Here is a 27,588-nt window from a genome sequence, read left to right as displayed (position 1 = left end):
CCCTGCCCGCTCCACCTCACGCCCCACAGCTCCCACAGCTCTGCCCTCTCCGCCTCACGGCTCTCATCCCTCTGCCCGCTCTGCCTCATGCCCTGCGGCTCTCGTTCTCCGGCCCGCCCGCTCTCCATCTCGCCCGGGAGCTCTCAGCTCCCTGCCTGCTCCCCCTCACACCCCGCAGCCCTGCCCAGGCGGTGGTGGTGGTGGTAGTAGTACCGGGGCAGCGTGAGGGAGGCGAGAGGGAACAGACTTAGGGAGAAGCAGGGCAGTGCTGTGGGGTGGGGTTTTATGGAGGGTCTGGAGCAGCTCTCTGATAAGGACAAACTGCGGCAGCTGGGCCTGGTCAATCTGGAGAAGACACAGAGGGGATCTCGTTAAGGCATAATGAGCCTCTCAGAGCTGTCAAAGGATGGTGCCAGACTCTCTCCGGTGATGCCCAGCGCCAGGACGAGGAGCAGTGGCCATGAGCTAAAACACAAGTTCCGTCCCAACATGAGGAAGAACTTTGCATGAGGGAGGTAAAGCTCTGGGAAGGAGTGGAATTTCCCTCTCTGGAGACATCCCAAACCCACCTGGACATATTCCTGCTGCAGGTGACCCTGCCTTGGGCTGGATGGCCTTTAAAGTTCCTTCCAAACCTCTGAATTCTGTGAATCCCTGCAGGCAGCCATGGGGAGCAAGGTGGGTTTGACCCCCACAGTCCACACCAGCCCGAGGGGCTTTATCTTTTGGGGCTGAGCAGCAAAGATCAAATATCACCCTCACACCCTGAGCCCCACCCAGCCCAAACTTCTCACAGAGCGTAAATATCATTTACAGCTAACACCCAGCTAATATTGGGCTTTCCATGACCTGCAGGTGTGTTGGCAGCTCATGTGAGCACTATTTGGGCACCTGCAGTTTGCTGTTACAGGACATAATACTCATAATTATGAAAGAAATTTCATTATTATAATATTTCATATAATATATGAAATCTCTGTTGCTGATGTTTTCGTAACTAACATAGGATTGCTACTGTTCTTTTTAATTTTAAAAAATTATAGGAGGCAGAGCTCCTGCTGTTTTGCTTTGGGCATGTTATTTTTAAAACCCAAGTTGTTGCTATTCCTCCCGTTTTTGTGAGAGGACATTATTCTTTGTCCTTTACTTGCACAAAGAAGTGTTATGGGGTGGGAAGAAAGGAATGTGAGATAAACAGACCATGGAAGATTGCTTTGTCTTTTTCTTTTTTTCTTTTTTTTTTCTTTGCCTTTTAGTGGCTTCAGGTTTTTCTTTTATTTTCTGAAATGATGAGGATTTATTTCACCTGAGGGAATACAGCTGAGGGAATCCTGTTGGCAATTAGCCCCTCCCAGGGGTCGAGGTTATTTAGCTCAGTTATTTTTAGAGGCCTGGTTTGGGAAGGTTGGAGGTGTGTTCAAAGCAGCAAAGAGCTGTTGGGGTTTTTTTCCTGTTAATTTTTAATTTTTTTTTAATATATGAAGCAAATAATATTGATAGTGTATCAAAATAATTTTTTTTAGCTTATAATGCTCTTTATTTTACTTTAAAATAAAGTATGTAGTAACTTTTATTTTAAAAAAGCAGTGAAGGTAAATATACGTCTCAAGCACTGTGGTAATGGATTTTATTTTCTTGATAAATTACTGTGTTTTGAAAAATGAGCTAGGCTGCACCTTCTACAGCCTGGCAATTTTTTTGTAGACAAACCTAGAGTGTGCCCATTCAGAAAAAGAAATAAATGTATCTATGAAGGAAGAATGTTATATAAAGCCTCTCTGGAGTGGGTTATGTATTCAGTCTGTAACTTATTTTGGTGGAGCCTGAAAAATAATCTTCATGGCAAAAGCAATTTAATCTCTACATAGAGATAGAATTTAAATATATAAGAACTTGTTTTTTATTAATACTGCATGGTTTGATATATTTGTATTTTGAACAATTTGATGCTCTTTTATCATAAACAGTTTTTTGTTGTTAAAGGTGTTACAGAGAGTTGGTGGAGTCCTCAGTCACTGTGTTGAGATGGTAGGTAAGCATCAAAATAACATATTTAGCAGAAAAACTGACTTACAGCAGACTGTTTTATTGAATAATTGGTTCCTCCTTAGTTGTAATGTTTGTTTAATTGTTTAATTCATTTTTTTCCCTTAAACCATATTGGGAGCTTATTAACAAAACAACTCTATTCAATAATGTGTCTTTCACATCCGTAAATTATTTTAATGCAATCACTCATTAATCACTGCAGATGTTAGAAAATCCTTCCAGTGCTTGTTGGCAGAACTTCTGATGGATATCCTTATCTTTGTTGGTATCTTTCTCTTTCCTTTTGTCTTTTTTTTATATGGAGAAATAGGAAAATTAAAAAGGACTTTTCCACCCGCTGCCAATGCCTGAGAGCAGACAGGGGATGGATGTTGTTTGGGGAAAAGCCTTCAGTCAGTCTGGCTGCTGCAATCTGAGCTTTTTGAAGATGCAGCTGGGTGCCTGAGCCCCTCACATGCACAGAATCTGGAGTGTGGGACATCTGGGTGTCACTGCAGGGGAAGGGGATGCAGGCAAGGATCACAAGGGGTAAATGTAGAAAGAAAATCTAATGGTGGTTATTGTAAAAAAAAAGAAAACAAACTGCCCTCAGAGATCAAACAGCCTCTGGGGCTGTCGGAGCTCCCTGTGTGGAAGGAGCTCGTATGGAAGAGATTTTACATCTGCAGACATGGTTGTGGGATTTCAGGAGAGTGGGAGTGGAGCCTGGTGGTGTTCTGCCCCCCCAAAAAGCTCAAAACTCTTAAAAATCCCAAATCCCAGCCAGATATTGGTATTGAGTTACTATTTCTGGACACCAGTGAGTTGCTGAAGCTCCCCTCTGCTGGAAGAGGCTGTTCCCATGAAAGGCTGAGAGTTGGGATTGCCCAGGAAAAGAGAAGCTCCAGGGTGACCCAGTTTCAGCTTCCAGCACCTGGAGGTGCCTGCAAGGGAGAGGGAGAGGAACTCTTTCCACAGGGCACAGGGAATGCCTTCACACTGATAGGATGGATTTAGGTTAGATTTTAGGAAGAAATTCCTCTCTGGGAGGGTGACACAGGCTGCCCAGAGCAACTGTGGCTGCCCCTGAATCGCCCCTGAATCCCTGGAAGTGCCCAAGGCCAGGTTGGAAGGGGCTGGAGCAGCCTGGGACAGTGGAAGGTGTCCCTGTCCATGGCAGGGGTGAGAATGAGATGAGTTTTAAGGTCCCTTCCAACCCAAACCATTCCATGATTCCTTCCCAGATGTGGGTGGATCACTAGCAAGTCAATTTGGTTTGAAAATTACTGCAGAAAACAGCAGTGTTGTCTTTATCTCACAATTTTTGATTCTGTAACTGAGCTTAAACTGAAAATAGGAGTTTTTGGTGGTTTTTTTTTCTGGTTGTACTCAAAGATTTCTATTTTAGCCAAATTAGGAGCTGTATGTTCATTAAAGCCCATGCAGGAAACAACAGAATTGTGTCTCTTACTGCTGCTTTTTTGTCATTGCTGTGACCTCAGCTCAGGTTAAGTCACCTGCAGCTTCACCTGACTCATTTGTAACTGAAACCAATTAGGGAGTGCTCACATCAGGAGCATTTCTGGTGGGTGGATCTGGGAGGTGATTTTTGTCAGGGAAGTGGTGATGTGTGTTTGGAGCCCTCTCAGTGACCCAGTGAGGAACTGAGAGGGGAGGCCTGCAGGTGCTCTGCCTTTAATGCCTGTCTCAAATGATTTAGTAAATAAATAAGTACTCTATGTTTTTCTTTTCCAGGAATATGGTCCTAGAAAGCCTGGATGAAAACTATGGAATCTATTTAATGTGCTGCCAGTGAAAAAATGTTGTTTGCAGGCTTTCCTCAAAGGTAAGATACTTGTCAGAGAGTAAAAAGCTGTTTGTAAAATTCACGTGGTAACAAAGAGGAAGTTCAGTATGGATGGAGTTGAAAATTTGAGCTAACTCATCAATGGGAACTTAAGATTTGGATCATTATCTGGCACAGTTTAGGGTTTTCAGATTGGACCAGCAGTTCTTGTTTTGTCATGGGTTTAATGTGAGCTTGTTTATGTGGACAGCTTTATTTTTTAAATTACTATAGCTGGGCATAGTTAGTGGAAAAAGAGGTTCCAAGAAAACAATAAAAACCTGCTGAATTTCCTTACAATATGCTTATTTTGAAGTGGGAAGGAAGCGAACTGACATGGATAACATATGAACCTACTATATCTCCTTGATGTGGATATTAAAGGAACCTTGAAAATAGTTTATGGGGAAGTTGTTGGAGGCTTCTAATTTTAAATTCTTAACAGGAAATCATTAAACTGTAGAGGAGCCAACATAACAGACTGTTGCTCTAAAACAAGAGCTAAATGCAGAGCATCCACATGAACTTGTCAGATCTTTTTAAATTTTCTTCTTCCCTTTCCTTTCATGTTTACTGCAACACAGATAAATACATTTTCATTTCTGTTTTTCATATACATCAGTTGAGGGTCCCATTCTGAATGAGATGTGAAACCAATGCTGTTACTGTCAGACCTCAAGGCAAATGGAGAAATTCACATTTTCCATTAGACCCAGGGGCATTAACTCCTTGTGGGGTCCTTGTTCCTTCACTGACTGGGAAAAACCTTTAAAAATGTGGCTGTTGTTCACTTTTAGTTTCCTCTTTTACATGAGATTTTCATGCTTTATCCGAGCCCCTTGCTGAGATGATTGGCACATTTCACATGGGCTATGCAAGAGGTGTGACAACCTTTGGGCACTGTCAGCTGGGCCAATGGAGCTTAATTAGGTGCTTAATTAGGGGCTGGGGGAAGGAGAAACATGGAGGTGTCTGTAAGCAGTAAGATATGAAGGTGAGTCTCCAAATGCAGAGATGATTTCAGGTGCAAAGGGCTTTAAGAAGGTGGGTTTGCCAAAGCCAGGTGGGCACTGCTGCTTTCTGCTGGCCTGTAATTAATAACTTTGTGCCTAAATGATGAGATTTTCCATAGCTGCCATGAAGCTGATGTGAATTTTCATGTGTTGATAATTACATATATTTCATCTGTCAGACAAAATGAGTCATGGCTTTTGCAAAATATAACTTCGAGTTTCTTTAAAGCTGCCAGGGAAGAGAGGGCAGGAGGCTGGGGAAAGAAAGGGCAGGATGCTGCTCACTCAACAGCACACTGGGATGGGGAATTAGGAAGAATTTAAATGAATCTGTCTTGTTTATTTTGATTGTCTGATGCAGCTGAGGAGATAAAATTTTGCTGTAAAAAATGTAGCTAATTTAGTTTAAGCCTATTTGAGGTTTTTTAAAGCCCCAATTAGAAGAAAAAATGACCTTTTCATCACAAAAGGAATAATTGCCTTTAATTTTGAGAAATTATTTAAGTCAGTTGAACCAGGGCATTCTGAGGTGGGTTTGTTTCAGCAACTGTTAAACAAAATGAGGATAAGCTATCATTAAAGTCAAGTAAATATCTGATTGTGTTTGGGTTAGAAACATTTTATGTGAAATGCATTTAATTCTTATGTGAAAAAAGCTTTTAACTGTGAATGGTTTAACCTGACTTCTGCAACAGAAATACATAGCTGAGGAAACATGGGCAGTTTCTGCTTAGCATTTACTTCCTTTAAGCATAAACCAAGAAAAGCACTCCCCATTTTTATAAAAGCATCAAGGGTGCATAAAAATTGCTAAATTGCCCTTCAGTTATTGCCTGTTCTTAGGTCATGTGGTTTGGAAATGGCAGTGGCACTTTCTGTCAAGCTTCATCTTTATTCAAAGTTTTTCTCCATGCATCAAACTTCATCTTTATTAGAAATTTTTCTCCCTACATTTTCAACTTTTATATGTTCCTATTTCTGTCAGGGTCTGGTTTAGTTGAAGGGGTTTTTTTGTGAGCTGAAGGACTTCAGAAGAAAATGAGGAAATATGGTTTGAGTTGCTGCAGGATCTGCTGGTTGTGTGCCCTGTAAATCTTGAAGCACTTTGCTTTTCCAACAGCAGTTTGGAGAGTGCAGTTGTTGCCTGCAAAACCATCTTTAATGTATTGTAATTTGATTGAATTTGTGAGTGTAGGTAGGATTTTTATGGCTATTGTCTCAATTGTAGGAGCATTGACAGAAATGAGGCACTTTTTCACTTGGGAAGGCAAAAGCAATACTTGGACATAAAAAGACAGAAATACCTCAGGGTTTGAAAAGGAGTTTCTTCCATAATAATTGGGGTTTTTTTCCTTTGTTTCCTTCTTTTTACCAGACTACCTAAAGTATGTTTCTGTAAAGGGTGGGGGTAGGAGCCAATCTGTGTGGTTCTGTTCCTGGAGTCGCTTGTGATTTTCCACTCAAAATTATTAAGGAAAGCATTGCCTTTATTGAATGAGACTGCTCCTCACATGACAATATCTCTGGCTACATTTATCCAGCTGTGAAATAGGGATATTGCACTTTTTTGGGAGCAATGGGCTTTAGCTGTCCCTGTGACAATGTTATTTTCTTTCTTTTTTTTTTTTGGTTGACAGTTTTAAGTCAGTTTGCTTGTTTTCTGGTTACTTTTTGTAATTAAAAATGTCCTGCAATGTGTGTGGCAATGCAGGCCTGACAATTGATGTGTCATGTCCGTGGTTTTTATGTTAATTAAGAGGGAAATAGTGATACATTGTGATGTTTGGGATTGCATAAAGCTCAAATTGGTCTTTGTCTCCTTTTCACACTGTTGAAATGCCCAATATACTTATATAAAATACTGTTATGAAACTTCATGGTCAGATTTTCAAAGCAATTCTATATTGGGGTTGATGATCTGGTGATTGATCTGAGGGTATAAACACCTGTAAAGTAGGAAGGGATCCTTACCTGATTGGATTAGTGTGGATTAATTCATTAATGGTTGTAACAGATTTGCAAATCCCTCAGCTCTCCAGGAACCCAAAGCTTTGTTGTATCCTTTATATTTTTTAAATACTGCTGACTTTAATGTGGTTGATGGAAGGAAATCCAAAGGGCTTGCAGTCCTCAAGCCAAACAATTATCTCCAGGCAAGTATTTTTGCAAAATTCTGTGGTGGTTTTTGTTGTAGTGAGAAGGGGCTCTGGGAGCTGGCAGTAAAACAATGTCTGGAATTTCAGCTATAAAAACAAAATGCACAAACCCCTCCAGCGTGAAGGAAACGTCTTAAATGGTCACGAGCATAAAACGGTGCCGGGATGTGTAATTCCAGAGGGGTCATTGGTGGGAATCGAGTGGGAAAACAGGGATGAAAGCATGGAGCGGGGAAAGATGGGGATCTGAGTAACAGTGGGGCTCCTGGTGCAGGGAAAGACAGGAGGGCTGAGTAACAGCCGGGGGGTTCCTGGAGCAAGGGGAGCAATCTTGTGCTTCCCGTTCTGCATCCTGCTTGCGGGCAGAGCTCTGTGAAGCCTTTTTGGAGCTCGTGTGGTGGAAGGGACCCGGGGGACACTCATGGCTCTCTACACCTCCCTCGTGAGGATGAGAGCAGCGGCAGACCCCGATCTCTCTGCTGAGCAGTGACAGCGCCGGGGGGACCGGCCTGAAGGTGGGCCAGGCGGGAGATAGGGAAAGGCTCTTCCCCGGAGCGCTGGCACTGCCCGGGCTCCCCGGGGAACGGGCACGGCCCCGAGGCTGCCGGAGCTCCAGGAGTGTTCAGACAGCGCTGCCAGGGCTGCCCAGGGGGGATTGTTGTGGTGTCAGCAGCAGAACCGGAGGGTCCCGCTGGGTCCCGTCCCGTCCCGCCCGGGCTCGGTCGCGGTTTTGCGATCTCCGCCGCCGCTGCGCTCCCACCCGCCGGCCGCAGGGGGCGCCGCGGAGCCCGGGCCGCGCCCGCCGCCCCTTCCGCCGCGGCGGGGCCGGCAGGGGGCGCTGGCCGGGCCGGGCCGGGCCCGTTCCCGTTCCGGCGGGCGCAGCGAGCGGGAGCGGCCCGGGGCCGCCGCGGACATGCCCGAGCGCCGCCGTCTCCAGCAATAGTCGTCGGCGGGCGGGCAGCGGCGGGAGCGCCGCGCGGAGCCGCCCCCCTTCTCCCCATGGAGGGGGCCGTACGCGCTCGGGGTGAGCGTGTTCTCCGACCAGGGCGGCAGGAAATACATGGAGGACGTGACCCACATCGTGGTGGAGCCCGAGCCGCCGCCGGCCGGGGCGCACAAAGGCGGAGCGGCGCCCGCAGGCCCTGGCGCCGCCGAGCCCCCGGCCGAGAGCGGGCGGCGGCGTGGGGGACCCCGCGGGCGGCCGAGGACGGAGCGCAGCCCCCCGGCACCGGCCCCGGGCGGCGGCCGCGCCGCTCCGTCGCCTTCTTCGCCGTGTGCGACGGGCACGGCGGGCGGGAGGCGGCCCAGTTCGCCCGGGAGAACCTATGGGGCTTCATCAAGAAGCAGAAGGGATTCTGCTCGGCCGAGCCGGCCGAGGTGTGCGCGGCCCTGCGCAAGGGCTTCATCGCCTGCCACCGCGCCATGTGGAAAAAGCTGCGTAAGTGCCCGCGGAGCCTCCGCCGCCCCCGCCGCGCCGCTTCCCCGCCGCCTTTTGCTCCCCCTCTCCCGCACTATTGTGAGTGCCTCCCTCCCTCCCTGCTGCCCTCCCCGCGCCGGGAATCGCGGCAGAGCGCGGGAGGGCATCCCGGCCGCCCAGCCGAGTAACTCGGGAGAAGGAGAAACACTGGAGGGCAGGCTGGGAGAGCAGAGATGTAAACACGGAGCGAGGATACGCTGCTGTGTTACGTAGCTGAGGATGGTGCGATGGTAGGGCTGCAGTTTGTTTTCGGGGTGTTAGGCGTCAATTTCCAAATGCGATTCATTAGGAAGGTCTTCATCTTGTTGAGTTGGGTAATCGCACTGAACTCCCCCTTAGATTTCCCTTGCGTCATGAAAAGGGAAGAAAAAGTCATTTTAACAAACTGAAATAGGCTGGGAACGGTGTTTTTTTCCCTAACGGTTCTTCCGACTGTTTTTGTGAGTCCTGATGGAAGGATTGAAATTGTGTCTGGTTATAACTCGGTCATGTGCGAGCATGGGGGAATACTCAGTGTCCCTGACAAATAAAAACCACACTTAGTATCCTGAGGATGGTTTTGATAGATATAAATATATAGATATGATTGTTATGTATTTATGTATGTGTTAGTTGATTAATTGCAGTAGCATGGAAGCTGTAAATAAGTCGGTGTTAAGGACAGGAGCATGCCCAGACAAGTGACAGTCACCATTCCTGTACTCATCCCTCTCCCGAGGTCTTGTGAGGCTGCAGTTGGAGTTTCTGAAAGGCTTTTATTTTTTCCTGAGGTGAAGGTTCTGACTTAGAGCGTGGCTGTTTATATAGAATGTGTAGAATGTGTGTGTGTATTGTTTGTGCATTTAGGCATTCAGAAGCTTCAGAGAAAAAGCAAGAGCAGAGTTCAGTGTGTGAAGGGAGGTGTAGAACACGGTAAAACTGGATCCAGAATAGTGACAGTGACAGCTGGGCTTGGGAGGGAAACCTGAAAAGCAAGAATTGCACTCGGAGCACCCTGGGCTTTCAGTGAGTGATTCAGGAGGGGTGTGGGGTAATTATAGTTTCAAAACAGTTTCATTTTCCTTTTTCTTGAATAGCAAAATAGAGAAGTTGTGCAAATGTCAGATACTTGAGGAGATATTGGGGGAAGGAACAGTAAGTTTGAGGGTACAGAGGGAAGGGTGTGAATTTTAGAAGCACCAGAACTTGACCACATCCTTGGCAATGGGGTGTGCAGCCTCCTGGGCTGCAGGGCTGGGTGATAAGGAGCAAAATGTGTGAACAGGGGGACGTGGCATGGGGTGGGGGAAGATAAGGAGCTCAGTTTTCTGGCTGTCGAGTCCCTGGTGTGTTATTTGTCACTGGAACTCTGTGTGAGCACCGAGGCAGGAGGAGAAGAGTGCAGGGAGCTCTGTTCAGTGATGGGTGTTTAGCAAACGGCACCGGGGTTGTGGAAGCAATTTAAATTGTTGTGAGAAGCAGCACAGCTCTGGCTGGGAGCTCTTGGTGGCACTTCGAGGTGGGCTGTTTGGTAAACTGCAGAGCATGTTTGCTCCTCCTGATTCCTGCTGCACGTGCTGAACAGCCCGAGCTCTGTGGGACAAGCCCATCATTATCTCTGCTTTATTACTTCATCCTGTTAGGGAGTCCCAGTGGGAAGTCTACTGACAGGCAATAATTTTCCACATTACCACGTGTAAAGCAGCTTTCTATCTGTGTGTTGGTGACACTGTGGCCACGAAATGGAGACTGGCTGTGTTGGTATCTTGAAGTGTGTGGGAGAAGGGTTTGGAATTTTGGGGTGGAGGCTGGAGTCTTCAGTTGGCTGTTGGAAGGGGAGCTCGTACTCAGCTGCTCTCTTGGTTGTTGGAAGTTCTGTGGATGTCCCCTGATAGACACAAACCACACTGATCATGACAATACCAGAAAAACTAAACAAAAAAAAAATGCCCATTTGTTACTGGTGATAATTTTTGGTGTTAATTCTGTAATAATAAAATTCTCTGAATGCCAAAGATCTTCTGGAGTAAGAGTTCATTTTGGGAGGTACAGAATGAGTTCAGTTTATGAGTTCAAAGTTACAAAGCTGAGTGTGAAGGGCAGTGGTTTTCAAGTACAAGGAGGAATATGTTTTACAAAGATGTGCTGTTGATGCTCCTGATCCCTGGAGGAGCTGGGTCCATGGATTTGATTTTAATGCTTGAGCTCAGAGGAAAACCCAGCAGTTTTGACACTTTGCTGGTTCCTGGTGAGACAATCTCTGGAGACAACTGGGAGCAAGGCATGAACTGCAGTCTCTGGATGACAGGCAGATAATTCCTGGTTTTGTTGAGCCTAAAATCTGAGGCTGCTGCATCATTCTTTCTCCCACAAGTGGGTGATTTCCTTCTCTCTGCTCCCCATCCCCATAAAGACTGATTTGACTCTCTAATACATTTTATTGCTGTTCAGAGGTTGTTACACTGACAGAAACTCATTAGTTGCAGCTTGTTTTCTGTTAAGTGCATGGTTGAAGTCCTCATTACCACTTGGCTCCCTCCCTTGTTTGCTTTCCTTTTGGAATGTGTTAGATTTAATATCCTCAGTTAAAACTGCCAGACAAAGTACTTCCAATAAGCTGATTGAATGTTTGTGTTCTTGAAATAAAGCTGCTCCTAGGGAGAAAGTGCATTTTAGTATTTAGAGCACAAAGCTAGAGCTGTTGGAACTGAAATGTTTAAATTGTGCTGGATGTCTTGGTAGCTCGAAATGCAAGTTTTATCTTCATACTGCCTGTGAATTCTGCTTCTCCAAATTCTCCTTTCCATCAGCTCTCTTCCATGTCTTCTTCCCTCAGGCACCTGAGCATCATTCAGTGCCACTAGAACTTAAGGTCCTCATTTGGTTTTGATTGTGTTTAAAGCTTTAGAAGGTTAAAATATCTGTTTTCACAGAGGGTGAGGTGTAACTGTGTTTTCCTTTTCTCTCCTGGTGTGTTTGTTGTGCCACAGGCAGCAATAGAGGATGCAGTGCTTTGGCAGCCTGAGCTGGGTATTTCCTGCAAACAGCTTGTGTCACAGTGGAGTTTTTGTGTGGTGCTGTGTGAGCCTGACTTGTGAGGAGCAGGAGATAGAATGTGACAGGGAGATGAGGCTCCCTTTGGAGTTTGTCTGAGTGGGTGCAGCCAAGGAGAAACATGAGGCTGCTGCTGGCACTTGGAACCAGCTGATAAGTGGGAGCTGAGCCTGCTTTTGTGGGGGCTGGGCTGGGAGGAGGATGGGGCGGCTCCATGGGGGTGTTGTCTCAGTCAGTTTGTGCGTTTTTGGGGAAAGAGCAACTTGTGTGTGTACACGCAAAAATAGGAAAGGAGTGAAAGAGAAATTGGGATGGGATGTAACTAGAGAGAGTAGCGTAACAGCAACTTCACAGAAGTGATTTGAGGGCAAAGCAGTTGAGGAAGGGGATTTCCCTGACCAGGTGTAGTTGTGTTATTACTCTGGATTCCAGGGATATCTCCTGTAGAATTTAAGGAGAGCACACTGAGATAGTCTGAATTATTCAGCCCTCCATAGGGAAATGTGAGTAAAACATTTGAGATGTCATTCAGCACAAAATGTTGCTGTTCAGCCTATGAATGTAAAGTAGCAGTTTTTCTCCCTTCCAAGGGGATCAGGAATGTCCACAAATCCTGATTGCCAATCAAATATCCAGACAAAGTAACTGAATTTAGGACATTTCTACTACTTCGGACAGGGAAGTGAAGAGTAAATCTCAATGAAACACTTGATTGATCCTGTTCAGCCCCAAGGAGCACATCTTCCCCATGTTCTTCTAGTGATGCTTGGCATATCAAACCAGAGGGAACAGTTTTTGGAACCCTGTTGTGGTGCTTTGATCCTGTGTCAGTTTGGGCTGAGGCTGGGGAAGGATGTTGAAGGAGTGGAGGGACACGGCTGGGCCTGGCTGTTGTAACAACCCACAAATCTCTGAGACAGCATTCCCGGTTCCCCAGAACTAAAACCTGTGCTTTTTGTTTGTTTTTTGCCTGGTTTCTCCCTGCAGCAGAGTGGCCCAAGACCATGACAGGGCTGCCCAGCACGTCGGGGACCACGGCCAGCGTGGTGATCATCCGCGGCTCCAAGATGTACGTGGCCCACGTGGGCGACTCAGGGGTGGTGCTGGGGGTCCAGGACGACCCCAAGGATGACTTTGTGAGAGCTGTGGAGGTGACCCAGGACCACAAGCCAGAGCTCCCCAAAGAGAGGGAGAGGATTGAAGGCCTTGGGGGCAGGTAGGTGTCACTGTGATATTTTCTGGAAAAATCCCCTTGCCCGGGATTCTTCTCCTGGGAAGCTGAGAAGCCTCAGAGGAAAAGGAAAACAATATTATCTCATTTGCTTCTCCTGCGTTTTGCTGCTTTGGAATGTGGTTTGGACATTGTTTACCAACAGATGATTGTTCTTTGGTTTCATGTGAATTGTTTTTACCTATTGGCCAGTTATGGCACAGCTGTGTCAAGGCTCTGGAGAGAATCGCAAGTTTTTAGTATTATCTTTTAGCATTCTGTCTGTATCCTTTCTCTATTCTTTAGTACAGTTTTAGTGTATCATTCTTTTATATAATATAATATCATAAAATAATAAATTAGCCTTCTAAGAACATGGAGTCAGATTCATTCCTTCCTGCCACGGGGGACCCCAGAAAATTCCACAGGTAGGTTTGTCTGCTCTCACTGAGCTAAGCTTCAGCTTGTTGTGGGAGGACACAAAAGGAGCTGAATCTCAGCTATTTCTCTTTTGTCCTCTTAATTTTTCTTACAGGTTACTGGAGAATAAATTACAGGCATCCATTGTACGTGGTTGTGTTTTTTGCTAGTGGTTTATGGTGTATCCAGAATTTTAATTTCCTGGTGGATCACACAGCTGAGGAGTGCTTACAGTTCTAAATGTTCACCAACAAGTTTTTGCAAGCAGAGATGTTAATTTTTGGCCTATTTCCCTTTAAATTCTGAGGAGCCTTCAGGTTGTGCAAATTGCCTTTTCACGTAGGTAAAATGATAGGAAGTCTGGAATATCCAGTTTGTCCCAGCACTCTGATTTCTCAGGCATCCTGCATTGTCCCCGAGATGACAATGGCAGCTGTTGAATAGGCTCCTCAAAGCCTCTGCTTAGGGAACATGAGAAAAATCCTGGATTTGAAACAAAACCTTCCCTTTGCTGTTCCAACACCACAGTTTAGCAGCTGTCCTTGCAGGAGCCATTCCTCCCTCCCCTGGCAGATGTTGGCACAGCCGAGCTGGGCTGGGTGTGTTCCCTGGCAGTCAGGGGGAGCAGGCAGGGCTCTCTCAGGTGGCACAGATGTCTGGAGACAACCCCCAGGGCTGGGGTCTGGGAGCTCTGTGTCCTCCTGGTGCTGCACCAGATGGGTGGGCACAGTTTGCTCCTCGAGCAGGGATCACTGAAGGTTTTCCTGCTGACATCATTCATCTGGGAGCCCTGTCAGCCCATTAACCTGCAGATATTTGTGTCTCTGCAAGGTGGGAGTTAATCAGGGGCAGTTTTGCTGTAGGTTTTCAGGGTGTTTCTCAGAGCTTGGAAGTCTCTGAAGGTGCAGAAAACCATTCCCTGAAACTTAGTATTGACAGGAATGGTTAATTTAAAATTTTTTTTTAAATTTTTACTGGTGCTCTTCCTGTTCTTCCCAGGCTGGCTGTGAGGCATGTGGTGGGAGTGAGGTGGAACTGCAGCTGTGCTTGGGAATGCCTTGTCTTTCATCAGAGCAAACTGGGAACACTTAATGAGAGAGCATGAGGGAGTCTTCCATTAAAATGCCATTTTCCCAGTAACAGTCTGAGTGTGGGATGAGGTTTTTTTTCCAATAGTGAGCTCTGTGTGGTCATCAGCTGTACAAGTGGATGAGATCAGGTTTTAGGATGTGGTGTTTGTGACTTTGCTGTGCTCTGGATGGAGCAGAACATGCCCTTGTTGTTAAGGCCTTTGAAGTGTCAGGAAGTGCATCTTGAATGGCTTCAGCATGAGGAATCCTGAGGCTGTTCCAGAGCTGCTCAGTTTCTAATTACCAATGGCTGTTCCTTGGATGAAAGGAACTTTCAAGTATCCAGTTCCTAACTTGGTTGGGACCAAGCTTTGCTGGTTCCTGGTTTCATTAGCTCTTACTCCTTGATGGTTCATACTTGTTCTTCTCTCTCCCCTGCCTGACACAGCTGCCCCAGTTACTTGCTCTGCAGCTCCTTTGACCCTGCAATGCCACCTGGGAGAGCTAAAGCAGTGCTCAGTGCCTCAGGTGTTCACATGCAAATGCAGAGCTGTTCTCCCATCTCCTGCTTCCTGCACACACCAGCCCAGGACAGTTCCTCTTTTGTGTCTGCCTCCTGTTGGTGTTCCTTCCATCAAGCAAATCCTTTCAGGAGGCTGCTCCTTTCTTTGCTGTTGTTTCAAGGATGCCATGCTGCTCTGTAAGCCAAATTTTGGGAGATGGAGAAGACTGAAGGAGGAATTTACACCTGAGTGAGCTGGTGTTGATGGTCCTCATCTGAGGGAGGCAAATCCAGCTCTGCTCTGACTTTGACAGATTAAAAAGACACTCTTGCATATTTTGTAACCAGCCAGAATTTCTTCCAGGTCTTCATTGCTTTTTATTTTCCTCTGCCCTTCATCTCTCACTTCTCCCCTCTATATGGAACTATGGAAGTGCTATCGTGTGTTTTGAAATAGGAACTTAGCATCATTATTACCTCCACATTTGCATATTGACCTGGTTTTCCTCATTGCTCACTGCTGTTGCTAACCCCTGTCCCTGTGTGTGCTTGCAGTGTGATCAATAAGTCCGGGGTGAACCGTGTGGTGTGGAAGAGGCCCCGGCTGAGCCACAACGGCCCCGTGCGCCGCAGCACCGTCATCGACCAGATCCCCTTCCTGGCCGTGGCCAGAGCCCTGGGTGAGTCCTCTGCTCAGCTCAGCCCCTGGACAGAATGCACAGGGCTCTCCTCACTTGCCTTCTCAGAGTCTGAGCCTTGAAAGTGTGTTTTTAATGCAATTATACTGTGTTTTTTGAATAATGCTGTGATTGGGGAGAGGTTAAAAAGAGATTAAAATTGGGGAGAGAAGAATGTGACTTCTAACTTTCAGGGTTTTCAGTGTCAGCCCTACAAGGATGGGATTTAATTTTACCACCAACTAGTCAAAAATTACAGTCCCATTATCTCAGTAAGAAGGAGACAAGTGTGCTCTCCCTCCTGGAAACACACAGGGCTTGCACGTTTTCATTTGCACCAGAAATGAAGTTTTGCTGGATGGTGTATGAATTGCTTCAGTGTTTCTTTTGTGGAGAATATTTTTTTTTTTCAGACTTGGCATAGAATGGGATGAAAGTCAAATCTATTTAACTTTAACTTGCCTTTATTGGAGCACTAGAAATGAGAGGAGCTGTCTTTGAGGAGGACCTCATTCCAAGGACAGAAAGGGATATTGCAGGACTAGAAATTGTCCTGCAATATGCTGTGAAGATTTTTTTTGGGAAGTACTTCTTAACTGGATTATTGAGTATCTCTTACCCATGAATGTTAGTGCTTCTGGTAATTTTTCTCCTTAAATTCAATTGTAGAATGCCAGTCTTTGGCTGTTCATGTTCTCTCCCTTTGTGCAGTGAAGAATTTTCTGTGCAGGTACACCCAGCATAGGTTTGGTTTGATGGGAGTGTGGATTTCCCTGCATTTCCCTGTGCTGGAGTTCCTGGCTGGCAGCTTGGCAGCCCCTGGCAGTGCTGTCAGTGCCCCTGGGTCAGCTGGCAGTGCCCATGGGGACAGGCTGTTCTGGGAGCCTCATTCCAGAGCCTTGCTGTGTCTGATTTCACAGGCAGGAATAGCTGTGCCACAGGGATTTGTCCAGAGTTAAGGAGAATTTTGCAGTGACAATGAACATGGAAGAGTCAGCTGTGTGTCAAGCAAGGAGTCACAGGTGCCTGAAAATGAAAAATTTTAATTTTAAGGACTTCTTCTCAGTATCTGAAAGTCTTTTTGTGTCGTATTTCAGCTAGGATAGAGTTTATTTTGTGGTCAGGAGAACTGACTTGAGAATTTAAGTGAATCCTTTGGAGCTAATAGATGAGTAGCAAAAAAACCTTCATCCCCTGAGCAGCACACCCCTGTTCCCTCCTGCAGGACAGGGGAGCTGTTCTCCTGGATTGCAAACTGTGAACACTTAATTTTGGTTCATCTTTTGTTCCTGGGATTGTAAATTTGCTGCCTGTCTAAAGAGCTGCCTGGGTTTTGATCTGATTGCTCCCAGCAAGCTGAACAGAAGGATTTGGCTGGGGTTTGTGTGCAGATGGGAATTCAAGGAGCCATGCATTTGTTAGCCCCCAGTGCATTCTTGGCCAGCAAGTGCATGAAGAGAGGATTAATGGAGAGTTTTCAGGTCCAAAAAATGGGGACACCTATCTCTTATCAATTCTGGGATTTGAAAGCTCAAACCTCGTGCTGGGACAGCCTCCCCTCCTGCCTGGTCCCAACCTGGGTAAAAATTTTTAGCAGGACCACAAGAGAAACTTAGAGTTGGGAATTCATTATATTTAGAATGGGGGAGATTATCTGATTAAAACCCCTAAAATTTAGATTGTAAATGGTGTTTTAAGTGTCTCTCTCTTACAACACTTTAAAATATTTTTATGTAGTCTCATCCTCCAGTCTCTAGGTCTAGTGCACTCTTAAGGAGTTGAGGAAAAGTTTTGGAAATATCAGGAATAAAGCACTGTGGAAAAGCTTCACTCAGCCAGCAGAAAATCCTGGTGCAGAAGAAATCTTTGTGGCCAGATGAATTCTGTTGAGATACCCTCCCCCATTCTGATTGTCAGAAGTGCCCTTCTGCCCTAAAATAAGCATTTGTGGTATGCACAGTGGCTGTGTTTGAGTATTTAAATAATGCTTGATTTATTTATAGCCCCATAACAAGTCAGAAATATTTGGGCTTTGTGCTGTCCCTGTAGAGCATCTCTGAGATGCTTTAATGCACCCAGCAGGTTTCTGTGTGTTCTGATAAACCATTTCAAGCTGTAGTTCTGTGTTTTCACAGCTACTTCTGCTGACCTTTTCTGGGCAATGAGAACATGTTTTTGTTTTTTTTTTTTTTTAATACTGATTTGCCTTGTAATAGATACTCTTGAATCTGTGCTGATGGATTGCCTGGCACTGCTGGAGCTGTTTGGGAGGTGTTTAAATGAATGAGTGATGAAACCTGAGCCAGGAGCCCGTTGGTTCAACCACTCCCTCCTGTGGGAACACGAACTCTGCTTTCCCTGGGTTTTATGTAGGAATAGAGCAGACTCACCCCTGTTTCAGGTGGAGCAGCCTCCACCACGCAGGAATTTCCTGCTGCCCTCTAGGAGCAGTTCTGTACCACAGCAGGGAATCCACGTGGGCTGCTGCAGGAATCTTTGACAGGGATAGGGAAGCTGTTTTCCAGAACATCTGACTGGATGCCAGAGCTGGTTTGTGAAGCTCTCTGAATGCACATTCCATGAAATCCTGGAGAAGAGGCTATGGCTGACCTCAAGTGATCTGAGGAAATTGCTGTGTAAGATTTTAGGGTTGTTTACATGCATTTAACTGTTTTTGAAATTAAATTACCAAGCAGAGTGGGCACAGCTGCCACTCAGTTTTCCCTTCCTGCTCCATTGTAGGCCATGAACCTGAATCACATGGAATTGTAGAAGTTATATTTACAGCAATTTCCAGCTTCTATTGATAATTGGTTTTCTGTTTTATCTCTATAAAACCAGACAAACTTGGGGTGCATTTGGGATTCTTTTCTCGTCCTCAGGATATCTTGCTGTAGCTTGTACAATTTTCTTCAGCCCTGAGACAAAATAATAAATGTGCAGTGCCAAATGCAGTGTGTGCTTTGCTGTGGGATCTGTGTGTAACACACATCCTGTGAGGGCACCTGTGGAGAAAAACTTTGATTTTAAAAGCTCTGGGATTAATCAAACTGAGGTTTTATTTTGGACTGAGTTATGAAAGTGAAGTTTTCTTTCCTCTATTAAAATCAAAAGCCCTTTTTATATGCAAAACAGCATCTCCAGCAACTGAAATGAAAGGCTTGATGTATGTAATTTCTGGACATGCTTTAGCTCTAAGAAGGCTTTGGGTTTAATCCAATCCAGCCCACTTACGTGCTGGGTGTTTTTGTTTGTAACTGCCATTATTCCCTGGCAGCACTTGACTTAGAAGTGGCTTTGTTGTTGTATTTTATAAGGTAACAGTAAGAGAGACTGCATAGTTTGATATATTCTTACAGGCAGCTAAATTAGTTTCCTGCTCCTTTAGTATCTGATTTCAAACATTATTTCATTTTGTGAGGTGCAGTGTAGATCTCTGTATATTATTCTGGTTTGAGTCAGGACTGAGAAACAGGTTTTTCTGGAAGATACAGAAGGAACTACATTAATAACTTTTTTTCTTTGGTTTGGAAAAGAAATATGCAAAGGAATACTCCCAGTGTGTAAGTTTTTAAAGAACAAGATTGTCAAGAGTTTTGTAAATGTTTGGGTTTTAATTCAGAACAAAAATAGTCTGGCTCTGAAATGGAAGCCTGAGAGCCTGGCATTGCAGCCTCTGGCTCATCCCAGAGGGTCACTGCTCTGTCTGCTTGCTTTGGAACACAATTAAAGACTTCAGAGCACTCTGAAATGCTCAGGGAAACTCTGAAATGCTCAGGGAAACGTGTTCTGTGCTCTCTGGCTCCTCTCCTCTCCCTTTGTCCTTCCCAGAGTTGTGACAGAGGCTGGCACAGAAAATTCCTCTGCAGGCTGGTATTGCTGGGGTGTTCAACTCTCCAGCTGTGCAGGGAGGAGTGGGGGGCACAGCTGTGCAGGGAGGGGGCCACAGCTGGGCAGCAGCTCCCAAAAGCTTTGCCTTAGGCTGGGGAGCTCTGCCCTTCAGGGAAAAAATGAAATAAAACTCTAAATGTCCTTCTCCCCATGGGCTGGCCTCGGTGGGCTCAGGGTTGCAGGGTCTGAGGGGTCTCTCTGTGCCCTTCAGAAGTTTGTAATCCTTGGAGCCCGTGGTGACATTCCCAGTTATCCCTGTGAGGATCTTTGAGCAGATCCCCTGGAAGCAGGGTGGTGATGGTTTGGCTGTTTCCTGGGGAAGGGAGCAGATGGACAGGATGACACACGTGCTAAAGAACCCAAATTAATGAACATTAGGTTATTTTTATCACCCAGCATAGTGTTTTTAATTAAAAAAGCGATTCAGCTAATAACATTTTGTCATTTCTCCTACGTGAGTATGAACAAACTGGAGGTGTAAAATCACTGTATATATTGCTGCTTTTTGGCTTCACCTGCTGTGGGCTGACAGCGATGTGAGGAGTGCAGGAGGACTTTCCGTGGCAATTCACCTGCAATCATTGCTCAGCTCTCGTGTTACAGTGTTTATTTTGATCTCGCTGCCAGCTGGCTTTGTGGGGAGCCTGTGGCAGCCGAGTGCACCTCTGTAGGAGCAGGCTTGGCTTTTAATTAGCACTCATTAGCAGCGTGTGCTTGTGGGGCTGCGGAGAATCGGGGCTCTAATGAGGATGGGCTGCGGTGGAGTGGGGTAATTCAGTTGAAGTATTCCCTTTTCTGCTTCTGGAAAAGTCTTTTCAACTGGTTGATAGCTTAGGGCAAAGCTAATGGAGGCAAGGAGGAAGACAAAAAGCTTATTTATTGTCTTTAAAAGGGTGCTGATGGATGTGGAAGAAGCTCCAGGCTTTGTCCAGCAGAAAGCAAAGGAAGAGCCTGACAAAACCTTACTCTTGAGTTGTTGAGCTTCTGTTTGCTGCTTAGCTCTGACAGTTCAATTAATTTCTGCTTTTAAAGCTGTGTGTTCTGCACAGAAAAATGTAGCCAGTGCTTGCAAGTAATAATAATGTTACTTTTTGCTGCTTATCACCACAGGAAGCTGTTTGTGAACATGGAAATAAATTTTTAAAAGAGGTGTTAGGGCAAATTGTTATTCTTGATTTGAAGGTCTAGCCTTAGAAAAGGTTTTTAATTTTTCAAGTGTACTTGATAAATAGAATTGAAATAAATTGATGTGGAAATGCATTTTTCTGCTGGAGTGGTTTTTACTTGAGGATGGTTTGGAGGGAGCTCTTGAACCAGGGGCTGATTTGATGCATTGTTCAGCTTTGTTTCTGGTGAGGTGACCCCAAACTCATTCACACAGTGGGAGAGGTTTAAAAATAGCCATGTTCCCTGCACGAGGCCATGCTGGGGAGAGGCTTGAGCTGCTCTTTGCTGCCTCCGTGCTGGAGCCCAGGCCAGGCCCTGTTCCTGTGGCTGCTGTCCAGCTCCCAGCCTTGGCACGGGGTGTTCCTGCCCCGTGTGGCCCTGCAAGGGATGCTCGAGCTGTGGGAGGACAAGGAATGGCAAAGGGAATTGAACAGGGAAAAGGCTTTTCAGGCTGCTCCTTTGCTTTTTGCTTTGTGCTTTGTGCCTGCCCTGTGGCACCTGCACACTCGAACATTTGCACGTTTGGTGTGGGATCAACAAAACCAGGTTTTACTTCTGTTTAGGGAGAGCTCAATGAATTCAGGTGGGTTTTAGTTTGGAGAGTGGTTAAGGTTTCGCCATTTTCTAGGTATTAATCTGTTTCATTTCTCCTTTTTCCACAAATACTTGTTTTAAGAGAGTAGAACACCTCTGATTACAGCTTGGTTTAGTTTAAAGAGGATTAGAAGGTGGCAGCAGCTGAGCAGTGACTGGCTGGAATTTCTTTATGTTCCTGCTGGTGACTCAAGGCTGATGGTGATGGATTTCCTGGGAAGAAACATTTTTCTCTCTTTTCCAAGAGTGAGATTTCTCATGTGTTATGTAACAATTCCAACCTATTTTCTGCTTTGCCAGGTGATCTCTGGAGCTACGACTTCTACAGTGGGGAGTTTGTGGTGTCCCCCGAGCCCGACACCAGCGTGCACACCATTGACCCCCAGAAGCACAAGTACATCATCCTTGGCAGTGACGGGCTCTGGAACATGATCCCCCCTCAGGATGCCATCTCCATGTGCCAGGATCACGAGGAGAAGAAATATTTCATGGTGAGAGCAGTGGCCAGAAGTCAGTGTGGAAATTTCATCCTTGTTATCTCTAAAAATTGTTCAGCCTGGTAGGGATGAAACACAGAGTTGGTGGGGTTGAGGCAGATTGATGGGTTTGCCACACCATAAAAGTTGTTACAATGTGGCTGATGGTAAATACCATGGGTGTTAACATAGTTTAAATTATTTGCCTTATGTTTTGGGGAAATTTGACTGTCAGGGTGTTGTCTGTGAGTAATAAAAGAGATAATGAGTTTCTTCTCTGCGGAAGTTACACAAAACTCTGTCTGAACATTAAATTTATTTCACATTAAGGTGCGTGTTATAATGCAGGCTGTTTAGACTGAATTAAATTATTCTCTGATTTATTTTACAAAACAGTTGAGAATTTATATTGGAGCATCAGAGAGTAAACACTCTGCAAACCCCATGAGGGACTTTGCAAAGCCTGTAGGTTGTGTTCCAACCTCTGACAAGCTGCTGCTGTGTTATGAGCTCTTTATGGTGTTCAAAGTTCTGTGTGTATGTGGAACATGCTGCAAACTGACTTAGAGGTGGATTTGAGCAGGAAGATGTGTTTTAATTGGCATTTCTGGGGGTGCTTTGTTTTAATTAGCATTTCTGGAGGTGCTGTGGGGTGTGGTTTGTAGGGGTGTGTGTGGCATGAGGTGCCTTGGGGGTGACTCTGTGTGATGCTCTGTGTGACAGTGTCCCCTGTGTGTCCCCAGGGCAAGGTGCAGCAGTCCTGTGGCTCTGTGTGTGTGTGTGGTGGCTCTGTGTGACACTGTCCCTGTGTGTCCCCTGTGTCCCCAGGGCGAGGTGTGGCAGTCCTGTGCCTGGGTGGCTCTGTGTGTGTGACACCCTGTGTGACACTGTCCCTGTGTGTCCCCTGTGTCCCCAGGGCGAGGCACGGCAGTCCTGTGCCCGGATGCTGGTGGCTCTGTGTGCGTGGTGGCTCTGTGTGCGTAGTGGCTCTGTGTGACAGTGTCCCCTCTGTCCCCATGTCCCCAGGGCGAGGCACGGCAGTCCTGTGCCCGGATGCTGGTGGCTCTGTGTGTGTGATGCTCTGTGTGACAGTGTCCCCTCTGTCCCCATGTCCCCAGGCGGAGGCTGTGCCGGTGCTGGGGGCCGCGCGGGCGCCAGCGGATGCTGCGTGCGGACAACACGAGCGCCATCGTCATCTGCATCGCGCCCCTGCGCGAGCGCGGCCGCTGGGACGGCGACGAGGAGCTGGTGCTCAACCTGGCCGAGGGGCCCAGCTACAGCAGCCCTGACAGCAGCAGCCTGCCCCCCTCCCGCTGCTGCACGCCCCCCCTCAAGGTAAGGGCTCTCCAGGCCCCCTTCTGCCTCCCCCGGCTCCCTGGGGCGATCAGGGCATCGCCAGAGATTCAGAAATACTCCCGGAAACTCCTGAGCTGTCAATTTGCAATGCTATTGCATGTTTATATTTTTAATTTTGAATTTTTAATTAATTTCTAATTTTAATTTTGAACTGCATATGTCTAGATAATCTCTTACTGAGATTGGCTCAGTTGGTTAAAACATGGTGTTGCCATTGTGGGTCTCTTCCAGCTTTGGATATTCTGTGAAAGCTACAGTTATAACATATCCTCAGTACTTCTACCTGCAAAGGTTTGAGGGCTGGACCAACTTTTAACAATGTTTATTGAAAGACTTTAACGCTCTGCCTTTGGTGTTCCAATGTATGAATTCTCAGAATTGCTGCTGGTTGTTTATTGGGGGCTGTTGATCTGTGCTCCCTCCCTAATGTGGAAGAAATTAATACTGTTATGTTATGCAAACCTTGAAATGCATTGTTTCTTAAAGTTTTCTGAGGTCCTCCCCAAGATTCAAGGCAGCCTTTTGAGACAGAGAGGAAGCAGAGTGGGGATCAGAGGTATTAAAAAACCATCCAACACACCCCCTTAGAAAACAAGGCTGGGCTGCAGTTTCTCTTCCTGCCTTGCCAGGTGCTTGTGTAGCTTGCCCAGCCCAGGGACTGCAGATTGTGAACCTGTTCCTGACAGGGCATGCTTTGATTTGGGTTGGCTTCGTTGTGGTGGTGTTGGGCTTTTATTTTATTTTTTTTAAGGTTAAATTGGTTCCAACATATGTTGTTGTAAAGAACATTTTCTTTCTGTACTGGGAGATCTCATTATCTTCCTTTGGTTGATTTGATGTTCTTTGTTGAAGCAGAGACATCATAACATAAGGTCTTTCTGGAGGCTGCAAGTTTGAGTTGTTAACATAAAGCAGAGCTCTTCAGAGGGTTTTTGTTTTGTTGTTTTGTGGCTTTTCTTCCCCCCCTTCTAGGAACTGGAGTGTAGTTATGAGTGGCTGTTTGTTTCAGTAATTACCAGCTGGTCCTGATTTAAGTCACTGTCCTTTGATGTTCAGCAGAATCTTCAGATAATTGTCCTTTGGGCAAATGAAAAGAAAGCAGAAATTAGAAAGGGAGTTTTAAACATTCCCTTGGGAGAGACAAGCTGCTAATAAAATGGCAAGCTTCAACTTTGTCTCCTCCCCTTTCATCTAGTGGAGCAAAATCCATGGAAAGAGCTGTAAACCTAACAAAATCTTGAGAAAAAAAATTAAATTCTGAGTGCTCCTAAAATTTTCAATCACAGTTTCTGTGAGAGAAGCAGGGGTGGCCTTGATGCCTGACAGCTGCTACCTGCCAAAACAATTAATTCGGAAATAGATGGAAACCAAAGTTTCTTAATTAAACACACGTATTTCTTAATTGCTTGTCCTTCTGGCAGCAATTACTAATACCAAATTAATTTCAGTGTTCCTGAGGCCAGTGAGGAAGATTGATTGGATTGTTAAGAAATTCAGTTGGTGATTCGTGGTTTGTTTTTCCTGTTTTGTTCCATCACTCTCCAGCAGTCCATCCTGTGCCTTTCCTTGCCTTCCCAAAGCCTGCTTCAGTCTCAGCTGTTTGCACCAGCAGGAGATGCTGGGGAAAGAGCCACAACATTAAATGTCTTGCACAATAAAAACCATAAAACTAAGTTTTATGTGACACCATGTCAGAAATTAAATGGAGCAGCTGAAGGAACGTTGCCAGAGCTGCTCTGTGTGTGTGATCTGGTGTCCTTCTGGGTTCTGCAGCAGCTGAGATGGAGAATAACCTTTAAAATTCCATTCATAAAGGTCTTCCCTCTTGTGTTACTAAATGTAGTAAAGGAATGGTATCTAAATGGTTTTGTCCACACATGGGCAGCCACAGAGGAGTGGAAAACCAGTGTGGATGCTGGGAACAATCCTGATTATCTTTTCTTTTGGAGTGCATTGTATTGAACCTGGAGTTGTTCTGGGTTGTGGCTTCAGAAGCATCTGTTTATTCACCTGAGATGTGTCCCTGAGTGATTCAGCTGTGTGCATTTCAGTCTGCAGCACATGATTTTCTTAAAATAATAACTGCCATTTGCCTTCCACTGGGGGAGTGGAGTGTGGCCTTGAAATTTACTTTTGAAGGACTCACCGAGTAACCAGGGACAATTACAATTAAATCTTTAATAAGGTCAGAATTCCTATCTTCAGGGTGCTGCATAAACACTAATTTTCATAATCCCCCTATGGATAGTGAGAGCAAGTATTGTCCCCATTTTCCTGTTGGTAGAACTGAGAATGAGGCAAAACCACCGAAGAGATGAGGGTCAGAGTTTAGGAAGTGCCTGGTTCCAGGCACCTCAGTGCCTGTGCTGCCCAGGAGTGGCTGGATGTGCTGTGAGGGATCCATGGGCAATAAAAAGTGTCACTTTGCACACAAACAGGAATATTTTTAGGTGGCTGACACTGCCCCTCTGTGTGGGTAGCTGAGGAGGAGTTTGTCCAGCCCTGCTGACCTGCTTATGCAGTAACTGAGAGTGCTGGACATGGCAACGGTCAGGAGGCTCTTGCTGCCCTTTGGCCACTGACCACACATAAATCAGAGGGCAGTGCCTCGGTCAGGGTCTGGTGGGGAGTCCTGGCTGAGCATGGAAATGCTGCTGAGGCTCACAGAGGTTTCAGGTACTGCTTTTCCCTGAGTTCCCAGCAGCTGCCTGCAGATCCCTCGGTGTTCTGCAGCTGCAGTTCACAGCCCCAGCTGGAATTGTTTCCACCTCTCAGCAGGGAGAGAAGCTGAGGCTGCTGTGGAGTAGGATTTTCCTGCCTTTGATAAGGTTTAGGGAAATTCTCAAGGTGCCACACACTGTCTGCACCCTCGTGGGATAAATTCAGTGCCTGGCAATGTCCAAGGGCAGGTGGGACAGGGAGTGAGCTGGGATGGTGGAAGGTGTCTGTGCCCATGGCAGAGTTTGGAATAAGTGATCTTGCAGGTCCTTTCCCAATCACTCTGTGATTCTATGGTTATATTTATTCCTAAGTATTTTGTTTCCTTTTCCCTCAGCTCACAGAAGATGACCCCTGGCCACGACTGAACTCTGCTGAGCCCATTCCTCCCCTCCTGCACAGCAACATGCTCTCAGAAAAATACCTGGAGCTGCCAAACGAGATTGCCAAAAGCAATTTACCTTCCTCAGGAGGAACCCCGAAGGATTCAGCCCCGCAGGAGGAGAAGTGCAGCAAAGCCCTGGCGTTGAGGCTCCAGGAATCCTACAGCAATGGTTTGTCCGTCAGCCTCTCCCCTTCCAACTCGGACCAAAAAGGCTTCAAGGTGTCCCCTACCGGGCACGGCAAGGCGCAGGACGCGGAGAGGACGCCCGCGGGCAGCTTTAAGCGGACACTGGAGGAATCCAACTCGGGCCCGGCGGTGAAGAAGCCGCGGCGGGGGCCGGCGCGGGGCCCGGGGGAGGGCGCGGCCGGTTCCCCGCAGCGCAGGAGCCCCTCCAGGCTGGCCATGCGGCGCAGCCTCCGCGGGCAGAAGAAGCTCAGCAGCTCCCTGTTCCACCCGCCCCGCAAAGCCCTGTGCGTCTGCTGAGCCTCCTCTGCAATGCGTGCACCACTTGGAAGCTCTTCCCCTTGATTTGTTTTGGTTTTTTTTTTAAAGTAGGAACTTTTTTTGGTATCCGACAGCTTTATCCCAGCCTTGTACTTGCTTGTATTATAACTGTGAATTTTGTAGATGTGTAGGGTATAAGTCACTGTAAAATGTGTGTAAATTTGTATTCCTTCATATAAATGTAGTCTCTTTTCTTCCTTGTATAATTGTTACTGCGGGGCTAAGCCTTGTTTTAAAAAAAAACAAAAACAAAACAAAAAGTAAAATTATCCTTTTTGTTAATTTACTAAAGTCATCAATTTGTATACGCTTCTTGTGAGGAGAATTTCACAACTTTTTAACTAAAGTAAATTATTAAACAGAATGGAAGATATGTATTTTCGTAGTCTGATACGTTCCACCTAAAGTGTGTCTTTTAGAGAATACACTAGGTCTATATTTTGGTTTTAAATTTTAGATTTCTCTACTCAGAAATGAAATGTATGTGGAAGCAGAGATTTGAGTCTTGCTTTACACACCTCAATGTCGATTTTATGTTAATTAAAATACTATGCAGTATCTTATTTAGTTGTATTTTTTGTAACAATAATCGTCAAAAGTATTTAGCAAAAAAAGTGTGTTTTAAAAACTCCAACTCCCCAGAGCATCCCACAAAGCCATTCCCATCCCTGTTCCAAATGATGGCATTTTCTCCAGGCATCACTGCCCTCCTGAGATGTGTTTTCTGCTATTCCAATACCAATGGTGCTGCTAATACCTTTCAACACAAGTTCTTAAATTATTTTATGACTATTTTCATTGACTATGTGGACCATGTGTATGTTCACCTCAATAAAACACATGAAAATTTGATGGGGATGCTTTTTATTTTTTAATTTTTATTTCAAGCTTAAGTTCTGGTATTTATTCAGCAGTGAAATATGAATTTATTATTACAAAATATTCATATTTATCTGGTATTCATTAAATATGTGAATACTCTCCCCTTTCTCACTGTGGCTTAGGAAACAAGACACCCCAGTTAGATTTATGACAGAGCTGATCTTGGCACTTTATGCTGAATGT

The 27,588-nt window shown here is 45.8% G+C and overlaps 1 protein-coding gene across 1 annotated transcript; it reads left to right on the top strand.

The window, feature by feature from the left end:
* Positions 1-666: 666 nt before the first annotated feature.
* On the top strand, positions 667-27,375 carry PPM1D (protein phosphatase, Mg2+/Mn2+ dependent 1D). Its single transcript, XM_030962980.1, is given in 10 exon segments — positions 667-678; positions 1,984-2,028; positions 7,987-8,230; positions 8,233-8,481; positions 12,541-12,769; positions 15,311-15,435; positions 21,385-21,575; positions 22,477-22,517; positions 22,685-22,895; positions 25,972-27,375. Coding segments are annotated over 10 exon segments (1,878 nt in total). The 3' UTR covers positions 26,503-27,375.
* The last annotated feature ends 213 nt before the right edge of the window (positions 27,376-27,588 follow it).

Source organism: Camarhynchus parvulus, chromosome 19 (genome assembly GCF_901933205.1).
Source record: "Camarhynchus parvulus chromosome 19, STF_HiC, whole genome shotgun sequence".
NCBI classification, from domain to species: Eukaryota; Metazoa; Chordata; class Aves; order Passeriformes; family Thraupidae; genus Camarhynchus; species Camarhynchus parvulus.
The sequence above is the reverse complement of the archived record's forward strand: the minus strand, read 5'-3'. Positions and strand labels throughout refer to the sequence as shown.